Here is a 22,714-nt window from a genome sequence, read left to right as displayed (position 1 = left end):
TTGTACTACTCCTGTATCAATCTCCATTGATATGATGTACTGTCAAACTGTTTTGCATGTAAATACTCACATTTCTTATCAAATAAGATTATTTTAGCAGCAATTCTCACCGAGAAACGGATGCCCGCTGCAACGTTGTTAGAGTGAGCAATCGTGATGTGATAACCCAGCAGTCAAATGATAACCATGGAGATATTAGCCCAATTATTAAACACTCAAGGACAGTCTGGGCAAAGGCTCATAAAATTCACAAGATCTCTCATCGCAGACAGCAACATGCCTCGCTTTGGTTAAACCCAGAAGTAAAAATAGGGGGATAAGAAACAATCATTTGGAAAAGATGGTGAGACAATGGCATACATCATCAATAATCTCTATAAAGATGGTGCAATTAAGTAATTTGCTGAATTAGCCCAGGAACGTAATTTGAAAGAGAATGGTGATTTTTTTTTAAATATTGGCCTGGTCGAGATAACCTCAGAATTATATAGAATTATTTTGAGATATTTTGAAAGCCCCTTCTATCCCGATACTTAATGAGTGAAACAGCGTCATGTGAGATTATGTTGGCAAGAATAGGGGGCGGGGGAGCCGCAGCTCTAGGATGTTGGCATCGCCTCCCTGACTTCTCACTAATAGGTCAATTTAAAAGCTTTTATTGAAGGGCCTGTGTATCGTCATTTTTGTTAATGGATGCAGTTTGAAATATTTTGGCAGCAAATAGACCAGATTAAAAAAAAAAAAAAACAAGCAGAAACAAAACTGGAAAAAAATCATCCAGACATAATAATAATCACCTTTGAACTTTTTTGTGAGATTTTAAACACATTTCATTAAATCCTGAGCACAAGTTTTACGCCGTGAATAAGCAGGCCTCATGTTCAACCAATGAAATGTAAGATTCTCTAAAATGCTTTTATAACTTTCTCTTCATCTGGATTTTCTTTTCAGAATTAAACATTAAAATGGCCAAATTTACTAGTCTGAGTCTTACATCATTTGTGGAACAACAATAAGTAAATTGGGGGCCACTGTGGGCTAAACTCGGGGCTCTCTGTCAGACGCAAGTCCCGAGAAACAAACTCCAAACGCTTCAGTGTCAGCAGAGATACCTTTATTCCTTCCAGTATGACACGTTTCAGTTTAGCCCAACAATTGAACCGGTAAAGTGTACAAACAAACAAATTAGAGGGATTTGTATTTTCAAAATAATTGAAGTGGATTAAACAGGATGGAAAAAAAAATACCATTGTATTTATTTTAATGAAATATCACACAAATTATACTAAACTGATTGATTATGAAATCTTCAAATCTCAAACTCCCCAAAAAATGTCAGGATGCATTTATGCTGTGAAACTGCTTGTTTGTCATCTTGGTCCCGTCACATGTCATATCCAGCCCGGGCTCAATGCAGAGAGCAGACTGCCTTCTGAATGCACAGTGTAAACCCAATAAAGCCTCCCTTGCTGCTATGGTAACAGGGACTTGGTAAGTGCACAGATCTGATTAGCTTTAAAAGGCCCTGAGGCCGAAAACGGGGCAATCAAATTAGCACCGTGTGAGGAAGAGGGTAACAAGAACAAAGATGAAGGCCCAATCCTTTGTCTCTGACAGAAGTTACATGTGGATACCTCCGGTTACATCTGGATTCTGGATACCTCCGGTTACATCTGGATACCTCCGGTTACATCTGCAGCCAGCTCAGGTCATCGGCTCTGAACAGACACGGGACGGAAACGCAAACAGTGAACAAAGAGAATAATCCAAATGACGGCTCTCGCCCTGCGGTTCAGAATGTTCATGCTGTTCCAAATTATACTGGACCTCCTAACAAAACAGATGATGTTAGCAAATATAGCTGGCAAATATATTAAATATATTACGAGGAGTCACTGAATGGAAAAAGCCGTTAAAAGAAAGGTAAATACAGGACATAATTCAAACTCCAAATGTTGCTAAATGTGTAAATAAGGAACTTTTTCTATGGTGATTAGAGGATTTCTTTTAGTGAACACTGTTATGTGAGTTTGGGCCGGTCGTGTCATCACCAGTGATAAAGATAAGAACACAATAAAGCGATTAAGAACAGAACACAACCAAGACCACAACGGGGTCTTTGGTGCATTTCCAGTTGATCAGGTTCATGATCCAGTCCGTGTTCCTCGTTTGACTCGTGCTCTTTTAGTTTTAGTTTTTTATTCTCCGTGGATAACTTTATTCTGCTTTTGTTTTATGGATTATTTAGGTTGTAGGTTTTCCTGTGAACTGTACCCGCCCTCTTCAGGGACTCTTGGTCATCACCTTTGACCTGTACTTTGTCATCTCTGGCTTTGTGACTGCGTTTGGATCCTAAATAACCGAACAGCAGAAACCGAGCAGGGATTTCTCACATGTATAACACTCACTGGGCCTGTGCTTTGCTGATGATCTTGCCGGCAGCCATCAGTTCTGCGAGTTGGGCCACGGCCGGGTCGAACATCAAGCTGGCCGCCGCGACCACCGCGTCATCTCTGCTCGCAAACGGAGAAGCTCAGCGCAAATAAAACTAACTCATATTCAGCCGGAGATATTCCACAGCAGCTCACCTGACGTAAAACGCTAGGAATTTCCTCTCGTCCACGTTGCCTTTGAATATGATTTCTGTGTATCCCTCCCCAAAGCCTAGAAAGAAGACATTTAAGTGCCTTTAAGACCTTAAATATTCCGAAGCAAGCCATCAGAACAATCTACCTGCGTATCTGATGCTCTTCCCGAGCAACACAGTCCAGAAGAAAGGAACAGACTCAAGTTGGGTTGGCTTCTTCAGCATGTTCAGGGCGGCTACTCTTCCTGAAGTAAAGCATAGAGCATAATAAGACTAAATGCAGGCATCAACATGAATAAGTTGGTGTTCCTTAGCCGCTTCCATCTCTTTTACCTTGAGCTTGTGACATCTGCCAGTGGCCAATGCGGATCATTTGGTCACCACGAATGGCGAGCGGAAAGGCGGTAACATCGCCAGCACCAAAGACGTCTGGTACGTTGGTCCTCATGAACTTCAGCAGCAGGTTTACAAAAAAACAAACAAATGTTTACCTCCACAGTCAAAAAGAAAAATCATCTCAATACGAGTAAAACTGCAACAATCAGCAACGTCCCAAACAATGAAATGGATACGTGGAATTTCATCGACTTCGGTCCAGCTGCTTCTGAGAAGCGGATAAACTTACAGGAAGTGGGAAGATAAGTGCAACGCCATAAATCATCCCCTTTGATGTGCACAAAAAGAGTGCCCTAGACGCCTGCTGACGAGAGCCCCAGGATAAGCACGCCTATACATAATGCAATCAGGATTCTACACACGACTAGCACAGGGGGGCGAGGCACCGATTGAACGTTTTATCAGCTGTGTGGCTCCAACGATGGATCTAGAAGGACATCTCTGCCCGTTACCTTGTCAACAATCACAGCTTGACTTGAATCCAATTCCAAGTCGCTTCCCGCCAGGAAGTCTGAATTGGGGATGACGCCTGTAATTCAGAGCGCGTTGCATTCATTGGTTTGCAGAACAAAACCGGGAAGGAGTGAATTCATGACTTAGAAGCGGCGCGGCGTGTTTAACTCGCCTATTCCAGCGACCACCACATCAGCTTCCAGGACTGAACCACTTTTCAGCACCACCCCCGTCACCTGAGAGAAGAAAATGATGACTCGAGGGATTTCAGAGTATTACCTACTGCAGGTACTACTGCAGGTACTACTGCAGGCACTCAACAGGCTTGGACGAGTAAAATCCATGTTTGTAAACTAATTAATTCATCATAGCTGAATTCTATTTAGCTGCTTCAGGTTCAGGGTCCTGGTTTTGTGAATTCCGGCTCACTGTCACAGCCTGATGTGGCGTTTAAATATAAGGAAGCCATTGTTAACCCTTTGAAGCCAAAAGTATCATATTTGATATACTTGGCCTTTCAGGATTTTGAGACTTCTACTTCAGAAGTTAGATTTTTTTTCTTTCCCTGAATAAGCTGACGGATGCAAGCCAACACATGCACAACACAAAAAGTATATAAATTAGATAACTTAGATACAAATTTATGTTGATTTTTTTGTGTGACAATTTTTGTCATTAAGACCTTATTTTCCAAATGTGAGTTTTCTGACAATGACTTGATTGTTTAGGCTTTGAAGGGTTAAGCCATTGTTCGTGTCATGTGGATTAACGGGGTGGTCACCTTGCCGTTCTCCTCTTTGATCTCAGCGACGCCATCATCCATGTAGAACTTGACCTTTTGTTGCTCCAGCATCTTAAAGGGGGAAACAGCGCTTGAAGGTTTTGCTTCGTGCAAACACTGAACGATGAAAAGCTTCTGCCGTTCCTGTCCCGTACTTCCAGACACATTCGACCAATCTCTGGCCCCAGAGACTTCTCATACGGGTATCTGGAGCTACCAACCACGACCACGCTTGCAGCTTTGTTTGACAAGTAGGATGCCACCTCCATTCCTGTTGTGTTAGAAATAAAATAAGAAAAAACACCTCATTGATCTGCAATTGGTGAATCTACACTCTCTGTCTTTCCTTTTCTTCTTCTCTGTGTTCCTTGAAGGAGTGACAGCCAACTTCAAAAAGGTGTCCCACCTATTCTATCAGAGTGTGTACAATCTGCATTTAGGAGTTTTATTCTGCGTCATTAAGAGAGAATAAACAATCGGGGCGACCTATGAAGGACGTTCCCACGACGACAGCTTTCTGGCCCAGACAGGAAGTGTGAATCTCTTTGGCATCTTGGTGATTCTGCAGCTGCTTTACGCCCTCCAGGTTCCACCCAGGGCAGCTGAGTGGGCGCGCTCTGTCGGCAAAATGAGGGCCATTACTGAGAATTTAAACTCAATAGCTGCGGGTGTTAAAAACAGGCAAAAGTTAAAATAAATAAATAAAATAAACAAAAGACAATCAGAGATTGCAGACCCTCGCCTTCAACAGACTATTGGATCTTGTGAGACAGTAAACAGGGCTTCCGGATCAGAGGGGCCAAACCTGCTCTAGCTTGCTGCTCCGAAACGGGAAAAGATAAAACTACAACTGTAACATATATGAAACTAGAATGAACTATGAGTGTTCACACCACATTTGAAGTCTCTAGCTCCAAAATCGAGGTCAGGATGGACTCCTGAAAAATGCAGATTTTAGAACGAAAATTAGCTCTCAGATCCGGATCCGGCCGAAATTAGTCATGGTCATAGACCTTTAAGGAGTACTTATGTGTGATTTTTTTCAGATCCATACCGCCATATGTTTTGAAGAAAAATGTCAAAAAGTGCCCTATCTCGCAATGTTAAAGAATCCTTTAAAAAATTCTAGAATCTGGATCCAGATCCGGATCAACGCCATTCTCGGGGAGGACCGAGCCACGGACAGAACCTTGCTTGTGTAAAAATTTCAAGTCGATTGGGTTACTAGTTTTTAAGTTATGCGCGCGGACAGACAAACAGGCCCAATTGCAATACCCTCGCCTCCCCTTCGGCGAGGGTAATAAAAATATTTAGACTTGAAGAGTGCAATAAAGACTCTGACCTGCATCCGGTGGCGATGAGAAGCTGGTCGTAACGATGAGACGTGCCATTGTTCAGCTTCACCACCTTATCAGCTGGGACTACCGACACCACCTGCAGCAGGAAGCGCATTAACCCACGACCAAACATGGCGTCCCTCGCAGCGAGTACTTTTTTGTAAACCTCACCTCCTTCCCAGTCCACACTTCAATCCCATAGCGTTGATAAAACTCGCTCGACCGGAGGAGGACGCTGCTGCTCTCCGCATTTAAAGACTGGAGCAGGGCAATGAATAAACATGTTTAATATGCGGGCCAGCAACTTGCAGCCAGATACTCAACCGCAGGCGCCGACGCGGCTCTCGCCTTGCTAATTTTGGGCTTGTCAAATGGCGGCAGGTTGTCCTTGGTTATCATGACGATTCGACCTTGGTAGCAGCTCTGCCGGAGCGTTTCAGCACAGACCAGGGCAGCAGGACCTGAAATCATGACACATTCATAAGGAGCGCTTCCTGGTCTGGAGACAGAGCCTGAAGTGTGTGGAATCTTCTCATGGTCTAACCCTGGTCCGGTCCTCACCTCCTCCTACGAGCAGGACGGTGTGTTGGACCTCTGCGTCCACGCTGCACATCGCCTTCACCCGCCTCGACACCGTCAGAGACTGAGGGAAGGAAGGAAGCTCGGAAAAGGCGGCTTTAAGCATGGCTTCTATCCACAAATGGAAAGAAAAGTTTTATTTTATTCGCCATCACTCACACTTTTGCTGACGGTAACGAAAACCTTCCCATCCTGAAGTTTCACCTGCAAAATTCGTAAAAAACAAACAGAAAGAAGTTGAGTTTCGGAACTGCAAGCTAAATGCATATATTATTATGGTGGGGGGGTCGCCTCTAATTGTTGCTTCTGGACAATGAACACCGCTCAGAGAAGCCACACCTCCTTTGATCTATTTTCAATCGGTTGTTCTCCGTCGCTCCCTGCGACAGCAGACGCAAAGTGATGTTGATTAACTTTGCCTCCTCATGGAAGCATACAGTCCATCATTCCTAGACGCAAACAAACAATATATACGATCTAGCATTCATGCGGAGATTTATTCCCTCTCTCTCTCTCCATTCTCTCTCGCTCTCTCTCTCTCTCCCTCTCTCTCAACCCAGCCGGGCCATCTGTCTGGCCCGGCTGGCCCGGCTGGGTTCTGTCCAAGGTTTCTGCCTGTTAAAGGCCTCCGTCACCAAAGTTCTTGCTCTTGTGGGTCAACTTGGGTTCTGTCTTTCCCTGCTAATCCTGTAAAGTGCCTTGAGATGACTTCCTGTTGTGATCTGGTGCTGTAGAAATAAAATAAAATTGAATTGATACTAGTTGGTTTTTTTTACTGGATACATAAAGTACAGATCTTTGGCTTCTGTGATCACATTTGAAACTGGATCAATTCCTCTCAAATGAGCAGCTGACTCAAGTGAAATACTAATCAGGACAGAAATGTTTACCTTGTAGCAAGGCAGCGAGTCCAGGCCTGGATACTCTTCAATATCCCCAGTCCTGACATTAAAGCAGGCACCGTGAAAGGGACATCTCACTCTGTCGCCCACCAGCACTCCTGCATTATCAGATGGTCCTTATTGTTATAACAATGTAATTAACACTATTCAAAGTCAAAGCAGAACAAATGATGAGGCAGAGTTTACCTTTGACGAGAGGAGCATTGTAATGAGTGCACTTGGTTCCCACGGCGCTGTACTGACCCTGGGACCGGACAAGCAGCACCTTCTGGCCCCCCACGGTGACCTCCTTCATCCTAGGCACAAGGAAGAGGATCACATGTGGAATAAAAGCTTGTAAGAGCAATTCAAATGCTTTTCATTTTTCATTTGTGACTTACTGTCCATTTCTCATGTCAGCCTCCAGACACACCATTCCAGTCACCTCCTGCTGTTGTTGTTGTTGTTCATCGGGTTCTTGATGCTGATTCATACCTGCAAGCCAGGAAGAGGATGGAACACAAACAGGCACAGCACCACACGCACGCAGAGAAAATACTGGCGTGCTAACAGCCACAATCTTAAATCTGCTACATTAAGAATAACAACGACATGTTCTTTATTTCCTGATAAACGACCTCAGCACCACTAAAATATGTTTCACTGTCTGTTACTGGTTTTTAGCCCAAGTAATCTTTTTTTTTTTTTTTTTTTTTATCAGTTTTTCGAATTATAAATCATTCGGACACATAAAAGTGTCATTAAAGAATGAATAAACCACATAAATGTGAATGGAATGCTTTGTTGTAACAGGGATCGGCACCAAGCCTGGCCCCGCCCATTAGACACAAAAAAGATATTTAAAACATATTTAAAACAGGTTTATAACAGGTTTCAAACAGGTTTGACTTCATATGCGTTGCTTTAATAACAAAGAATAAAACATCACAACACACACAAATAAAACAAAACTCGCGCGTATTCATGTCGCACAGTTTCATCTCTCCACCGTCAAAGTAGAAATGTGAACTACTTTAAAAAGTACTTATAAAGTAAAGTAAATATAAAGCCGTTACTACGTCTGAGGCTCTGCCTACCTGTCGTCAGCGGAAATCAACACACCTGCGCTCAGCTTCCTCCTCCACGGCTTCACCTTCCAGACGCAGAGTGACGTCAGAGCTGCCCGCGTGACAGCCTGTAGGGGGGGGGGGGGTCACGTGCCTCGGCAGGATCCGCTCAGAACCAACCAACCGTCTCGAGATTAGAGCAGACGATTAGACCCCTCCCCCCCCTCCTCCTCCTCCCCTCATGTCACGTATGGCCATTAAAGGGATGACGTCAGAGCGGACTAACCACATTCCAGCTGCTGCCCTTGTACGCGCTGAAAGTGACAGCAGAAATATCGATTTCACAGCCAACAAACCTCACACTGCTACGTCTAAAGGATTTCAGACATTTATAAATGAAGGAGTGACAATAGGTTCTGGCAGGGGCGTCACTAGGTTTTAAGGACAGGGGGGGGGCTTAGCCCCCAGGAGATGCACAGGATGTGAGCACAAAACCTCAAACGGCTAACAAGGACTGAGAAATTATACATTATTATTATTTCAGTCTGTTTTTTTGATACAGTACAACAACAAACAGGTTTAACCAGTAACATTAACAAGAAACAAAATGGCTACAATTACAAGTTATTTGGATGGAAGCATCAAAGAACGCCGTCTGTTTTAAGAGTCGATCACTCTGTTGTGATTCTGAAGCTCGTCTTTTTCAATTGACATCACTGCAAGACTGTGAAGTCTCTGAAGCCCCCCTAACATAGGGCTAACGACGCCACTGGGTTCCGGGTCATCCGGGTAAATCATCAAGCGCTAAAAAGGATCAACTGGACTTCATGAGGGTCGGTTGATTAATTTACGAAGAAGTGACTGTTTCCGCAAGGCAAACACGACTGAGTGAGTGCTGCTGTGTGGCATCTGCAGGAGCCCCCCCCCCCCCTGCTGGGGCCCCAGACATGACCCCGCGCACCCCTGGGCACTATAACGCCATGGGACTATGGGAAGGTTTGAAATCATTCAGCTGGCCTGGTTTGCTGATCTAGATTGTACAGCTAACCTTTTCATGGATTAGCAGAGGATATAAAGTATGTTCTTCAGAAAATACTTCTCATCAGTACTATTCTCATCTTCCTGCAGCGACTGGGTGAGTTCAGGCAGCGCTGGTCGCTGGTTGTAGGAAGGTTTTAATGCTTTTTCTGTAAAAGGCTTTGGAATTGTGGCAGACTGGGACGACTGTCTTTGTTTTTCTACAAATGGGTTCCTCTGTTCTAGGCAGTACAACGGGGGGGGGGGGCGCAATGCGTTAAATGTTGCAGCTGAAGTCAAAAGTCGACATCTGTCAGAACTGACTATTATTCTATCGTAACAAATCAATCGTTGGCCGCATCCTAAAAATTCACCCCTCAGGGGGGCAGAAACAGAGATAGTCATCACGACTCTCTCCGGATCAACCCCCCCCCTTTTGGTCCACCTACGTTGTACATATTACGTGTCTTTTTAATTTATTGTTATTTTGCATCTGTGGAGTAATTTATTTTTATTTTATTGGTATTGTTAAATGTCGATGATTTATGTACGAAGGACTTTCAACGGAAACAAGACCGCAAGGGCTTTTTAGAAATGCTCCTCTTAGGCAGGATGTTTGACTGTACTTGTACTGTAATACATGCTACTGTTTGATTGTACTTGTACTGTAATACATGCTACTGTTTGACTGTACTTGTACTGCCCTAACATTCTATCAAATAAATATACTCATCATCATCATCATCATCATCATCTCTCATTGATTTGAGCCTGTGATACATGGGGGGGTTAAAAGTAGATGTAGAATTTTTGAAAATGTTCCCAATATATGTTGAGCTAAAGTCAAAAATGTGTCTCGAGCAAGGAGGGCCTGCGCCTTCGGGAGCTTTGGAGCTCAAGCCTCTGGGCAGATGGAATGTCTATCGTCTATTGTCCTATTGTCTATTGTTTATAGTGAATGTTGAAGTCGGTATCAACACGTGAACGCTGATGTGTAGTATGACAATCTATTCATTCAGAAGGACAGGCTGTTGTGACCTAAGATTACAACAGTTAGATTTAAAAAAAAAAAATTTTTTTAAAGAGGACCATGACGTGGTTTAGCCGTTTCGTGCTATAGGTGAAAGGCGAAGTAGGCGAATGCCTATCGGGCTCCCAAGCCACCAGGGGGCCCCAAAGCTGCATGTTCAGCCTCTTCTGAGGATAACTAAAATGTCCTGTTTTTATCTGCAGCTATTTCACGCGTTTATTACACCCCTTATATGCATAAAATACATGTTGAATATCAATAAAATAAACTGCAATGATAAGCTGTGGCTGCTGTTTTTGTGACTGTGGCCTCAGCAGAAAGGAGCTTCTCAAAGCTGAAGGTCACCAAGACCTACCTTAGGTCGCCCACGGGACAGGATCGTCCTTCAATGCTCAGCATCAACCATGAGATGGACAAGCAGCTGTCCTATGAGGACATCGTTGGTGACTTTGTGAGTGAAAAAGCCAGGAAGCAGACATTTTCAGGACCATACACTGGGACTGTGAATAATGTGTGTTATTATTTGGTGTTGTGCTGATAAGTGTGAGACTGTTGTATTAATTAAGGATTATTTTAAGTGGCGTTTTGTTTTGAAATAAAATGGTTGTGTTTTCTTAGTTAAAGTAAACTTTTTATAAATATTCAATCTGTTTTATTCCTTGACATCGAGTTTCCTTGTTGTATCAGTTTAATGGCTGAATTTTAAATGTTTGATTTTAACTGTATAGCATTAGTAGACCATCTAAATGGTTAGAGGAATATCTTCATCACAGTTTGACAAGCTGGGGGGCCCCCCAAAGAGCATCTTGCCTAGGGATTAGACAACCCTTATTTAACAGATACAAAATTAGAATTTATTGCTTTTGTTCGAAACCACAGTGTAATCTTCGAACGACAAATGTGACTGTCTGCTGACATTGAAAAATTAAAGGAAATAAAATCATTCATTCATTCAAGTCTACATTTCTAAAGTTACTTTTGTCTAGTAAAGAACTTACTGTCATCATCATCTGCCAGCTGGTCATTGATGATGTGGCCCAGATATTTAGTTCTGCTGCAGACAGACAGCACTTGCCCTGACAGATAAAAGTTTGGGAAGTCCAAACCCTTATCCTCTCTGGTTCTGCAGACCATGACGGCACTCTTCTTGGCATTATACTTTACATCAAACCTGATACCATAGCCAGTGCATATGTCCAGGAGCTGCTCGGTGACAATATGGCCAGGTCGTCAGCATACATGAAGTGATTGATCAAGGTGTCACCAAGCACACATCCAGTGTTACAGCTGTTGAGCTGCACAGAGAGATCATGCATGTAGAAGTTAAAAAGCACCGGCGAAAGAAGCCCACCCTGGCGGACACCGTTCCCCACAGTAAAAGGAGGAGAGACCACATTACCCCCCCTAACCTGCATGGTCTGATTCGCATACCAATATGCCAGGATTCTAAGGAGACCGTTTGGCACACCTCTCTCCCTCAGCTTCAGGAACAGCTTCCGATGGTTCACCCGGTCAAATGCCTTAGAGGCATCGATGAAACCCACCAGTACAGAGGAGTCCTTAGCCTTATACATGTCAATCACTTCTTTCAGACCATAAATACATGTGCACCGAAAAGTCTGAAAATATATATTGAATGACAAACTATGCATGTCATTAAGTCAACAAATCACGCAATCCAGTTTCATGTAATTCTACAAAATGTATCTTATTTGAGGAAAAATCATAGACGCTGCCCGAAGTGCAAAAAAATAAAAAATAATTAAAGACTGTCACTAACTGGAATAAAGCGTAAAACTAAAATGCATCATTTGTATTCTTGGCGCGGTAAAAGTAGCACATAAACAGCCTGAATTGTGTGATTCCCGACGGCGTTTGAACGTCGCACAACACGTGAAGCGCCTCTTGGCCACGCCCCTTCGTAGTAGGGCGGGGGGAGACGCTTTTTCTCGGTTCTCGTTCATGCCAAAAAGTTACACAAGCAGCTCCGGGACGGTGTCGTCAGCGCTACGTACCGGACCAGCCCGCCGTACCGGACAGGCCCGCAGTACCGGTTCCGCTGCGCACGCGGACGTGTCTTTTAGAAGTCGCTGTTTTTTAATTTTTTTATCACGGAAAAATCCAAGAACAACACTTCGGACTCGTCCACGCCGTCTGCGGACGAGCGCGTCTCTTCGGCCGGCGGGGACTGTCCGTGAGGCGGCGGGACCGCCGCGGCTTGCCTCGGTCCTCCGTCGACAAGTCGGCGCGCAGCCGTTCGCCTCCAAAAATCAGATTACCGGACTCGGGAGTGGTTCCGTTAACCGGGAGTAACGGGGAAACGTAACTTTTACCCACGTGACCAGTCGCAGCGATGGAGTTGAGCTCCGTGCTCTTAACGACCGGGGGCTCGGTCGGATTCTTCCGGTGCGTCAACGCGACGGTCCGAGAGCTCCCGGTACCGGAGTCCGCCCGCAGGAACGCGTGGAAGTGGGCAAACATCGCCACGTCCTTCGTGCACAGCTGCATCACGGCGGCGTGGGGCGTGCTGTGGTGAGAAGCCCCGACCGGAGATCTGATTGATTGATTGATTGATTAGTTATTGATTTAGTTCCGGCGATGCCTTTAAATGCACTTTGATTTTACATCTCCCTCGTTATTGGTTTTTTTATTTATGGAAATGTGATTTCAGACTTCAACTGGAACTTTTTTTTAATCATCTTACCCCCCCCCCCCCCAGCTTCTTCCTTCACCCACAGATGGCTGAGGACTTGATAGAAACCCACTCTGTGTTTTCTCATGCCTTGGTGTCGTTTTCTATCGGTGAGTATAGAATCCAGCTGTTTGAGGGGGGGGGTAAATGATCCACCCCAGACAAATAGGATGAATTAAAACCTTTCATCTCTGCGAGAGTACAAGGTCTTCCTGTTATCTTTGTGGATAATGTGCCTGTGCTCCTTTATCTCAATGACGTCTGCGTTAGATTTACCACTCGAGGTACGATCTGAGTATTATAAGTGGTATTGTTAAAAATTAAAAAAAACTTACGCTCGTTTCCACGGTGACGGAGTCGAGGCATCGTTGGTGAGAATGGATGCGCGTGGCTGAGGCCGCGTTCTTAAACCGAATCTGCTCCCTGTAATCTCGCTCCGACTCCGTTGTGCTTCAGCTTCTGTTGACATTTTAATAATCTAATGATCAATAAATGTCGCTCTCTCTCTCAACCAGACTAGCATGAATTAGGTTTAGTCGGATCTCATTATAGGGATTTCTCAAATTAAACATTTGTGCTTCTCCTCATGCTGAGAACACCGGCGCACCTTTTTACAGTTTCTTTATAGCGCTCCTGTGTACTCCGTGGCGAGTTCCCCCTCGAGCTCCCTTGAATCCAAATATTGACGGGATCTTTGCCAGGCGAGACGGTTCTCCCGAGGATTCCCAGGACGTTTAGCATTCTTTCAGGAAGTCCAGCCCTGGAAGCTTGCGAAACAAGCAGCGGTGTCTTTACGTGAACATCGGTGATTAGTGAATTAATCTAAATTCAACATTCTGTTGCTATGTTTGAAAGAAGTACCCATAATGCCGTGCGGGTGAAATTTGCACATGCTTCGACAACAAACAAAAAAAAGCCAGTATTGCAATATTTACTCGTCGGGTGCTTCTGGCAGTTTCTCAGCGTGAACTGGGTCGTTCCATCAGAGGAAATGTTGACAGCGCCAAACCCCGTTTGTGTGACTTAGTGGTGCAAGAATTTCCTTGTTCCCATGGATACACCGAACAGACTTCACTCAAACGGTTTTCAGTTCCTTCGTTCTTGTTGAAGGGAGATTCAACAATCTGAAATTATTGGTTCGCCGTCACCGTCCGCACCCGCTAAGCAAGGGTGCACCCCGGATGAGACGCCAGCTCGTCCACGGTGTCCACGCAGCCTTTTAAACTGGAATTCACTCGCTCACAAGAGGGCACTGAAAAGTCAAAACGTTTCGATGTCGAGCAACGAATGCTAGCTTCTTTTGTGATGTCGTACGCGGTAAAGAAAAAGCAGCGCCGGCCATGAAATGAATTGCGATACGTGGACAGAGTTTTCCATTTCATGTTTATCGTATTTTTCGCACCGTGCTCGAAGTTTTTGCTACACCGCCCTCCAGTGGTGCCGATCTGTAACTGCACGCCTTCACAAATACGCCCGAGAGAGATGCAGTTCGTGGACTGAATGCACCGACTTGTAACTGTCGACATCTTTGATGCTCGGCATAAATGACCCCCCCCCCCCATTATATTATATTTATATATTAGATCGTGCCCTTATTAAATAGTTCCCAATAAACCAATCAAATATTTAAACCAATCTTGTAATCATTCAGTTCTCTTGTACGGCTGGTTGCGGATGCATGTTTGTTTCTGTGGGGATGAATCCGGTCAAAGTGTTGCAGCGTAATGAGGCTAATTATCGTCTCCTCAAAGCCCTGAGCTCGCTTGCACCCCGGCGTCCCCATCCCAGCCTTCTGAGTAGCTGTCACCATGGATACAGCCATATCGGTGGATATGAATAGACCTCCTTCAAGAGACGCATCTTGGTTGCTGTCGTCATGGAAGCGCGACCCCCCCCCCCTGACACACGCAGTCTGTTGCGTTTAGGTTAATTAGACTTGCTGAACCCAATGATGACACTCTGGCTGACTGCTGCATGTCCGTGTGTGTGTCCCCCCCCCCCCCCCCACAGGTTACTTCATCTATGACTTCCTTGACATTGTGATAAACCAGAAGCTGAGTCTGTCCTGGGAGCTCCTCTTCCATCACTTCGTGGTAGGTCTCTCGTGCATTCCTGTCACAATTCACAGGTGATTTATTCCGGCCAGAGGTCGTCGCCTTCACCATGCTGACTGTACAATATCCAGATTCTCCATCTATGTCAGAAATCGTGTCCCGTATTTTCCTGACTATGAGTTGTGCTTTTCATCGTTCCTTCTCGCGAGATTTTTCCGAGATTTGAATCGCGAGATCAGTTTGCGTGCCGCCGTCTTTAAGGCGGTGTCGACCAACTCCGGTGTTTCGAGGAACTTTTACAGATGGATAGAGAAACTCTTGTGTGTTTGCTGCGTGTAGCGTGCACAGTAAACTGCGTGTAGCGTGCACAGTAAACTATCAATCAGTGTTTATTGTCATTGTCAAATGAATAACAAAAATACGTTGGAGTGTCACTCGCTACGTAGACGTACGAAAGTGCTCCCACCCCATTGTTAATGTGTACGAAATCTTGTGCTCAGACAGGACTATAAATACCCGTATAGTGTATTTAGTGTACAAAGAACATGCAAGGGCAGAACGAGGCATTCATAAAGTTCATCCCCAGTTCTATCTTATCAGTTATCTGAATCACATGGAGACTCGGCAGGCGCTCGTTATTTGAGATAGCATCACGAGAGAAGGGTGGGTCGTCTGAGTTCTCCCCCCCCCCCCCCCCCCCTCAATGCTTGAAAAGCACCATGGAAACGTCCACCAGTGCTAACGGAATGAAAGACTGACATGTATTGCTGCAAAGCTTAGAGGACGTTTTTTTGCATGTATGTGGAAATATTTGTCTGCGTAACCTGAAACTCGGCTCATTGGAGCCTTGGCTTTTGCTTCAGTTTTTAAAGGAAACACACGCCAAAGAAAAGCAACACATAGAGCTGTTCAGAAGAAAGAAAGGAGTACTCTCAGTACCCGGTACTCTCAGTACCCGGTACTCTCAGTACCCGGTACTCTCAGTACCCGGTACTCTCAGTACCCGGTACTCTCAGTACCCGGTACTCTCAGCACCCGGTACTCTCCTTCCTGTCTCCCTGATCACCTCATTTGTTGTATTCCAGTCTTCTAGAAGCCTCTCTTGTCCACCCAGAGCCGGTCTCACCTCTTCCCTGAAAGCCACACAACACTCTTCTTTCTTCAGCCTCCACCACTTTGTCCTCTGCTCTGCCTTCGTCCTCTTCCTCTTCTTCACCACTAGTCATCTTCCTCACCACCAGCCTACGCTGGCTGGCTACACTCTCTCCTACCACGACCTTACAGTCACCAGCCTCCTTTGAACTGCTCCGTCTACACAAGATGTCGTCCACCTGGTGCTCCTCCCTCCACTCTTGGAGGTCACCCTGTGTTCTAGTCTCTTCTGGAAATAAGTGTTAACTACTGCCATCTCTACCAAGAACTTCTCCTCCTCTAACTCGCCTCCTACCTGTGGAGTGTGAGAACTTCTCCTCCTCCTCTAACTCACCTCCTACCTGTGGACTGTGAGAACTTCTCCTCCTCCTCTAACTCACCTCCTACCTGTGGAGCGTAAGAACTTCTCCTTCTCCTCTAACTCACCTCCTACCTGTGGAGCGTAAGAACTTCTCCTTCTCCTCTAACTCACCTCCTACCTGTGGAGCGTAAGAACTTCTCCTTCTCCTCTAACTCACCTCCTACCTGTGGAGCGTAAGAACTTCTCCTTCTCCTCTAGCTCACCTCCTACCTGTGGAGCGTAAGAACTTCTCCTTCTCCTCTAACTCACCTCCTACCTGTGGAGCGTAAGAACTTCTCCTCCTCCTCTAACTCACCTCCTACCTGTGGAGCGTAAGAACTTCTCCTTCTCCTCTAGCTCGCCTCCTACCTGTGGAGCGTAAGAACTTCTCCTTCTCCTCTAACTCACCTCCTACCTGTGGAGCGTAAGAACTTCTCCTCCTCCTCTAACTCACCTCCTACCTGTGGAGCGTAAGAACTTCTCCTCCTCCTCTAACTCACCTCCTACCTGTGGAGCGTAAGAACTTCTCCTTCTCCTCTAACTCACCTCCTACCTGTGGAGCGTAAGAACTTCTCCTTCTCCTCTAACTCACCTCCTACCTGTGGAGCGTAAGAACTTCTCCTCTAACCCACTAACGACATTCAACATGACTCCCTCAATCTCCAGCTTCAGACTCATCAGTCTATCTGACACTCGATTCTCCTCCTCCATTCCTCTTTCCTCTCCTCCGTTATGAACAACTTGAATCCTGCTCCTAGGCTTCTAGCCTTGCTTCCTTTCCTCCTGGTCTCCTGGACACACACATCAACCTTCCTCCTCCTCATCATCATGTCCACCAGCTCTCTAGCTTTTCCCGTCATCGTCCCGACATTCAAAGTCCCTACTCTCAGTCCTAAGCTCTTCCATTCCCTCTTCTCTCTCGCTGCTGATGGACCCTTTGCCTTCCTCCTCTTCTTCGTCTCTGACTTCGACCCACAGTAATCCACTTTCCAGCAGCGTCCCGTGGGTTAACAACGCTGCTGGTGGTCGTTGTTAACCCGGGCGTCGACCGATCCGGTTTAACTTTCTTATTTACGTTCATGAGTATATTACATTTTGGCTAATTTGACACCAGACGCCAGGGTTTGCTCCTCCACCCGCCTTCCTCTGCTGGCGGATGCTCTACAGTTTACTGTTGTCGAACGTCCCAGGAGTCCAGCTGGTTGTCTGATTGGACGAACCGACCGTCTGTCTTTGCGTCACTGTAACCTGAAAACGTGCACGTTTTCCACATTTTCGCATTTCTTGAAGATCTGTTTTGTACAAACTGTAGACGTGAATAGACTGAAGCGGTCACGGGGTTGCAAACAGGAAATGACACGCAAATGACATTGCACAGTGGCGTACAATGAAGGCTCGGCCGTCCCACCGTGAACTGGCTCACGTTGCGCCATGGATCGTAACGGTGTCCAATGGGAGGACAGACGTCTGGTTTCTACATGGACCGCCGGCTCCTAAGAGAGACGCACTTCCTGAGGGGGCTTCTGCCAGTGTGTGCACCCCCCTCAAAACATTTCTGTCCAGCGGCGCTTCTCCATGCGTCACACGCGCTGCCTTGTTCACAACCTCCCCATCCTCGTGTGACAGCCAAACGTCTCCACCCGCCCCCCCTCCTCATCCACCTACTGCCTGCGGCTTGCACCGCCCCCTTACATGGCTCTGGACCAATGAGAGCCTCCCGAATCCAGTAGTATTATAGATTGTTTTTGTACCCCCCCCCCCCCCCCCATGGAGGAATTTCTTTGTCTATTGTGTTATGTTCAGGAAAGAAATGTTGAAATCCATAAATTGTTGAAAGCATGTTCTTGTCTCTGTATTCAAGATTCAACAATACAAAAACGAGCACAAAAAGCCATTGGTACGCGCCGCCATTAGTCACAGAAATAATAATGTACGGTTGTCATAGCGACCAGGAATGCTGTTTGTAGTCGCGAGGTGTTGGACACGAAGCTACCAGAGTGACTCGCCTAATGACATCACGCTGGAACGTTTACAGAGCAAACTGGTCAAGCTCCATTCAGAGAGTGTAGGTGTGTGTGTGTGGGGGGGGGGGGCAGGCATATGAGAGGACGCTTTAGGAATGTCACATGGTGCGTTTGTAGTTAATGGAGTTAACCATTTCAGCAGTCATGATCATGTTCTCGGGTTTTCTACGCTCTCTCGCTTTGATGGGGCTAAAAAGAACAAACATTCAAATATTTATGCCTCTATTATATTTTAAGTTGGAAATGCTCACTAACCATATTTTTTTACTGACTCCATTCTGGATCAAATTCAGATGAAATTCGGTGGTGGTATAGCGCTGCCCCCCCCCCCCCCACACGACAGTCAAAATTCATAAATATCGATCGATAATCAACCGAGATATTGAGGAACAATTTTTGAAGCTCCATTGACTGCAATGTTAATGGAAATTTCCAGCTGATCCAGAATCTCTTCTGGATCATCTGACTTTGGACACCAGTACTCGTGTCGCGTTGAGTCCGGTGAGGCCCTGAAATGACCACGAGATGCTGTCAGCTGACGGGCCTGAACTCAAGTCGCATGATGATAGTTATGACCAATAGATGAGTGTTTGTGTTGGGGGGGGGGGGGGAACTGAAGCCCGACATTTAGAACATCTCGTGGGTTTCATTTCCACCCTGGTTGATTAGAATCATGCGTTCACTCTGGCGTTGTGAAGGCTGGCGACGGTCCACAGGACCCACGGGATGGTCCAGACCCCCGTCAGACGGTCCTTTGTGATGAGTCGTCGTGGCGAACCTGGAGTGTGTCACTAGGCGCGTTTACATGGACACATTTAATCGGATTAAAAACCTGATCGGAATAAAAATGCTTCATGTACACGCCCAAATCGGATTAATCTGACCCGATCAAGCTCGATCCGATCAGGATTCTATTCCGATCGAGAGGGGTGGTTTACACCGATTGACGAGCCGATCAGGGCGCATGAAAACACTTATTCCGATATTTCGGTACAAGCCGTCTTTACTGCGCACGTCTGTGACGTCAGCTAAACGCGCTGCTGCTATTCCCTGGAGCTAGCTGAAGCAGAGCGAGTGGAAGACAGAACTGGTCAATATCTGAGACAAACATGATACTGGAGACATTAAAGGAGGGAACTAAAAGCGCAAACGGGGAAAACGCGGGGAATAACGCTGACGTTTCAAGCAGAAATGGGCGGAGCCATGTTTTGTTTACAACGGAAGTCGCTACGGCTTCTTCTGCTATTTCCGGTATTATTATTTAAATTGCGCATGTCAAAATAATTTATTCCGATCAAAAGTGTGATGCATGAACACGCAAGTCCTAATCGGATCAATATTTTAGGGTCCGTGAACACAGTGCATCCGATCATGATTGTACTCTGATCGGATTGAAGTTTGTCCGTGTAGACGCAGCCACGCAGCAGGCAGTCGGAGGTGCGTCTCTGAACAGCACCAGCCGCTCCTGGAACGCGGCCTTCGTGTTGCACGGCTGTATGCTGCTGCGATGCATCGAGGCGTCGCATGTTCTCAGCCTTGACCTTTCGAGCCGCCTGGTTTAGGCCCGCGGTTAAATGAAGCCTCTCCTGGCTGTTTCCCGCCATGCTGGCGTTCTGAATGATGCTCGCCGCCCTGGCTCAGAAAGCAAAGCCGCACTGACCTTGGCGTTCTTATCGTGTGAACTTCAACACTTTCTGTTTGCGGTCTTTTGTCCAGGTCGTTGATGAAGTGTGTGTTTTCCTCACGCGATGAACGTCGCCCTCCTGGCGCCGTGTTTCCAGCGCTTGCGTCCAGTGGGAGCGGGACGTGAAGGTCCCTCGCCAAGGCGTCGAGCGTCTAATTGAGCCTACAGGGAGGAGACGCAGCAAAAGGAACTCCCAGACTGCCTTGCTTTCCAGCCCTATGCTCGTATTTTATCACGGCGCCTTTAGCGGTGGGCTGATGCTCGTTGGCTCGGGCCAAAGGTCGTCGCTCCCGTCTTCTCTTGTTCGTATTCGATCTAGTTCTGCTCATTTCAGTCGTGGTTACGCAAACGCTCACCCACGGTGGACGTTGAGCTCGCTGAGGCCGTCTGGCAGTCGGGCGTGTTGGAGTCAGTGTTCCTTCTCTGGCTTTAGGGGCACCACAAGGTCCTGTAGTCGATACACTAGAGATGTAAAAAAAAAAAACATATTCCTGCTCCGTTAGCTCTAATAGTCTAATAACGTAACTTTGAATCGAGCGAGGTGAGATTGTCGCTGCTCTAAAGGGGATTCACGTGCACCGATCGGTTAAATTCTCCGACCGTGTGACACACGTGTGTCCTAATGTCTGTCCTCTTGGGGTTCGAGCAGGACAGCTGTATGTAAACGGGGTGTGGACTGCGCTTGTATAGCGCCTTTCCGCCTTCGCGGGGCCCAAAGCGCTTTACAACTGGGCCTCGCATTCACACACACATTCACACACCAGTGGGGCGACTGCTGCCATGCTGCCAGGCCCACTGGGGGAAATTTGGGGTTCAGTGTCTTGGCCCAAGGACACTTCAGCATGCGGACAGTCAGAGCTGGGACTCGAACCGCCAGCCTACTGGTCACTGGACGGCCCTCTCTACCGACTAGAGACTAGCAAATCCAGCTAATAGAGTGAAGCTCTGTAATTCTGACATCGGTCTGGAGGTCTGGAGGTGGGATTACAGCCGCAGCGCTGATTGGCTGACTGACAGAGACCCCGTGCATGCTGCCGGCCTCTGGTTGGCTGCTGAGCATGGAACCGTTGTCACCTGACGATGGCCTTCAGACAAGCGGCCTTGACCTCTGCCTGTTCTGTGCCCTTGGACCGGCTAACCTTTGCTCAGGGTGGTTCTGAGGGGTTGTGGTTTAACCGGGCTGAAGCCCATTGGCTGCATGTTGTGTGGCCGCTCTGTTATCAGTGCTGCACCATAAAATGTACGAGTTTTTGTTTTTTTTCTTCGGGTTAATCAGGGTTTGTGGTCCCGGTTTCACGTGTTTCCGGGCGAACAGACGACTCGTTGACGCCTTTCGTTTTGCCGTGAACCTACAGGGAGTGTTCTCCTCCCCCGCTTCACGTTCACGCCTCTGAACAGGATGCGCCCCCCCCCCCCCCCCCGGATGTGATCCAGAGTTCTCTGAGGGGTTGCACTTCAAATCTAGCCTGGGAATGTCTGGGGATCCCCCCCCAGAATGCATTGGGAAGCGTTTGTGGTCAGCTTAACCTGAACAACGCGCCGCCACAACGACCCGAAGCTGGACCGGCTGCGTTCTGACGGCGTCTGCGTTGCTGCTCCGTGTCGGTCATATCCTCTGAGCCAAAGCTAAACGAACGCAAACGCGTCGCACTGCAATGCATTGCAGGAAAGGCAGATCGCAGCAACCACGTTATTCCACAGATAAGGAAATGGAATGATAGAATCATGTCCGACGAGAGATTTGTGTATTTGCCTCTCGCCAGCAGCTCTGCTCGTCTGAAAGGGTCCCGCCCGTCGTCGAAGCGCTGAGGGAGCGAGTCATTCTCTCTGAACGGAGGTCTTTGAGTCATTCGGTGAAGATTCCTGGGTCTTCTCCTCGTGGAGGAATGTACAAATATGGTCGTGCCCGTTCTTGTGGGGGGGGGTCCTGTCGAAGGCCTGTTTTGGCATTGATTCTCCGTGTTTTTGTCACCAGCATGAATCTGTGAATGTCTCAGACCGACAGCGAGCCTTTCTCCTCCTGACCTTTCAGGATCACGGGCGCTTTGGGTTCGCTTTTGAGGGGAGCTGCTGCCATCTGGTGGCTGGAGCTTGTCATTACTGCGGCGCGCAGCGCTGAGTTATGTTGTGTATCGATTAGGTTTATCATTATATTGGTGTCTTGGCAGATCCTTTTGGTCACATTGACATGGACTGTCGTCTATAAAATAAAAATAAAAATCTACATTAGTGTTATGAAAGTCTGTTTTTGTTTGCCCTCGCTGTTTGTCTGTCCAATGACGTCGCTCTAACTCTGCTCCATCCTGACTGCGCTACCCACTGCGCCCTCGCTGTTTGTCTGTCCAATGACGTCGCTTTAACCCTGCTCCATCCTGACTGCACTACCCACTGCGCGCCCTCTGCTCCTCGCTGCAGGTCATCGCCTGCTTCGGCCTCTCCGTGCTGTCCCGCCGCTACGTGGGCTTCGCCGTGGTGGCCCTGCTGGTGGAGCTGAATTCCGTGTTCCTCCACCTCAGGCAGATGCTCCGCATGGCCGACAACGCCGGCGGCACGCCGTACCGGGTGAACAGCATGATCAACCTCGGCACCTACGTGGTTTTCCGCATCAACACGCTGGCCTGGATGACCCGCTGGCTGGTG

The 22,714-nt window shown here is 46.9% G+C and overlaps 2 protein-coding genes across 2 annotated transcripts; one reads left to right on the top strand and one right to left on the bottom strand.

Moving 5' to 3' along the window:
- Positions 1-1,102: 1,102 nt before the first annotated feature.
- Positions 1,103-7,507, bottom strand: LOC137916569 (apoptosis-inducing factor 3-like). The gene is made up of 18 exons (XM_068759556.1): positions 7,416-7,507; positions 7,222-7,331; positions 7,024-7,133; positions 6,293-6,337; positions 6,116-6,197; positions 5,903-6,015; positions 5,726-5,812; positions 5,560-5,651; positions 4,704-4,834; positions 4,373-4,488; positions 4,218-4,289; positions 3,609-3,672; positions 3,436-3,512; positions 2,921-3,038; positions 2,734-2,832; positions 2,589-2,664; positions 2,409-2,513; positions 1,103-1,718 (listed from the first exon to the last, which is right to left on the bottom strand). The coding sequence occupies exons 1-18, from the start codon at positions 7,505-7,507 to the stop codon at positions 1,688-1,690; spliced, it is 1,620 nt and encodes a 539-aa protein (XP_068615657.1). The 3' UTR covers positions 1,103-1,687.
- A 4,974-nt stretch (positions 7,508-12,481) lies between these two features.
- Positions 12,482-22,711, top strand: tlcd2 (TLC domain containing 2; the record flags this gene model as incomplete). The annotated part of the gene is made up of 4 exons (XM_068759555.1): positions 12,482-12,660; positions 12,848-12,930; positions 14,831-14,913; positions 22,490-22,711. Coding segments are annotated over exons 1-4 (567 nt in total), but the record flags the coding sequence as incomplete, so codon positions are not given.
- Positions 22,712-22,714: the final 3 nt, after the last annotated feature.

Source organism: Brachionichthys hirsutus, unplaced genomic scaffold, assembly GCF_040956055.1.
Source record: "Brachionichthys hirsutus isolate HB-005 unplaced genomic scaffold, CSIRO-AGI_Bhir_v1 contig_1015, whole genome shotgun sequence".
Taxonomy (NCBI): Eukaryota; Metazoa; Chordata; class Actinopteri; order Lophiiformes; family Brachionichthyidae; genus Brachionichthys; species Brachionichthys hirsutus.
The sequence above is the reverse complement of the archived record's forward strand: the minus strand, read 5'-3'. Positions and strand labels throughout refer to the sequence as shown.

Coding starts and splice junctions, on each gene's coding strand:
- LOC137916569 (XM_068759556.1), bottom strand. CDS start 7,507: ATGAATCAGCATCAAGAACCCGATGAACAACAACAACAACAGCAGGAG. Junction 4,290..4,372: donor TTGGTCGAATGTGTCTGGAA/GTACGGGACAGG, acceptor TCCCCCTTTAAG/ATGCTGGAGCAACAAAAGGT. Junction 2,833..2,920: donor GCAGATGTCACAAGCTCAAG/GTAAAAGAGATG, acceptor GCTTTACTTCAG/GAAGAGTAGCCGCCCTGAAC.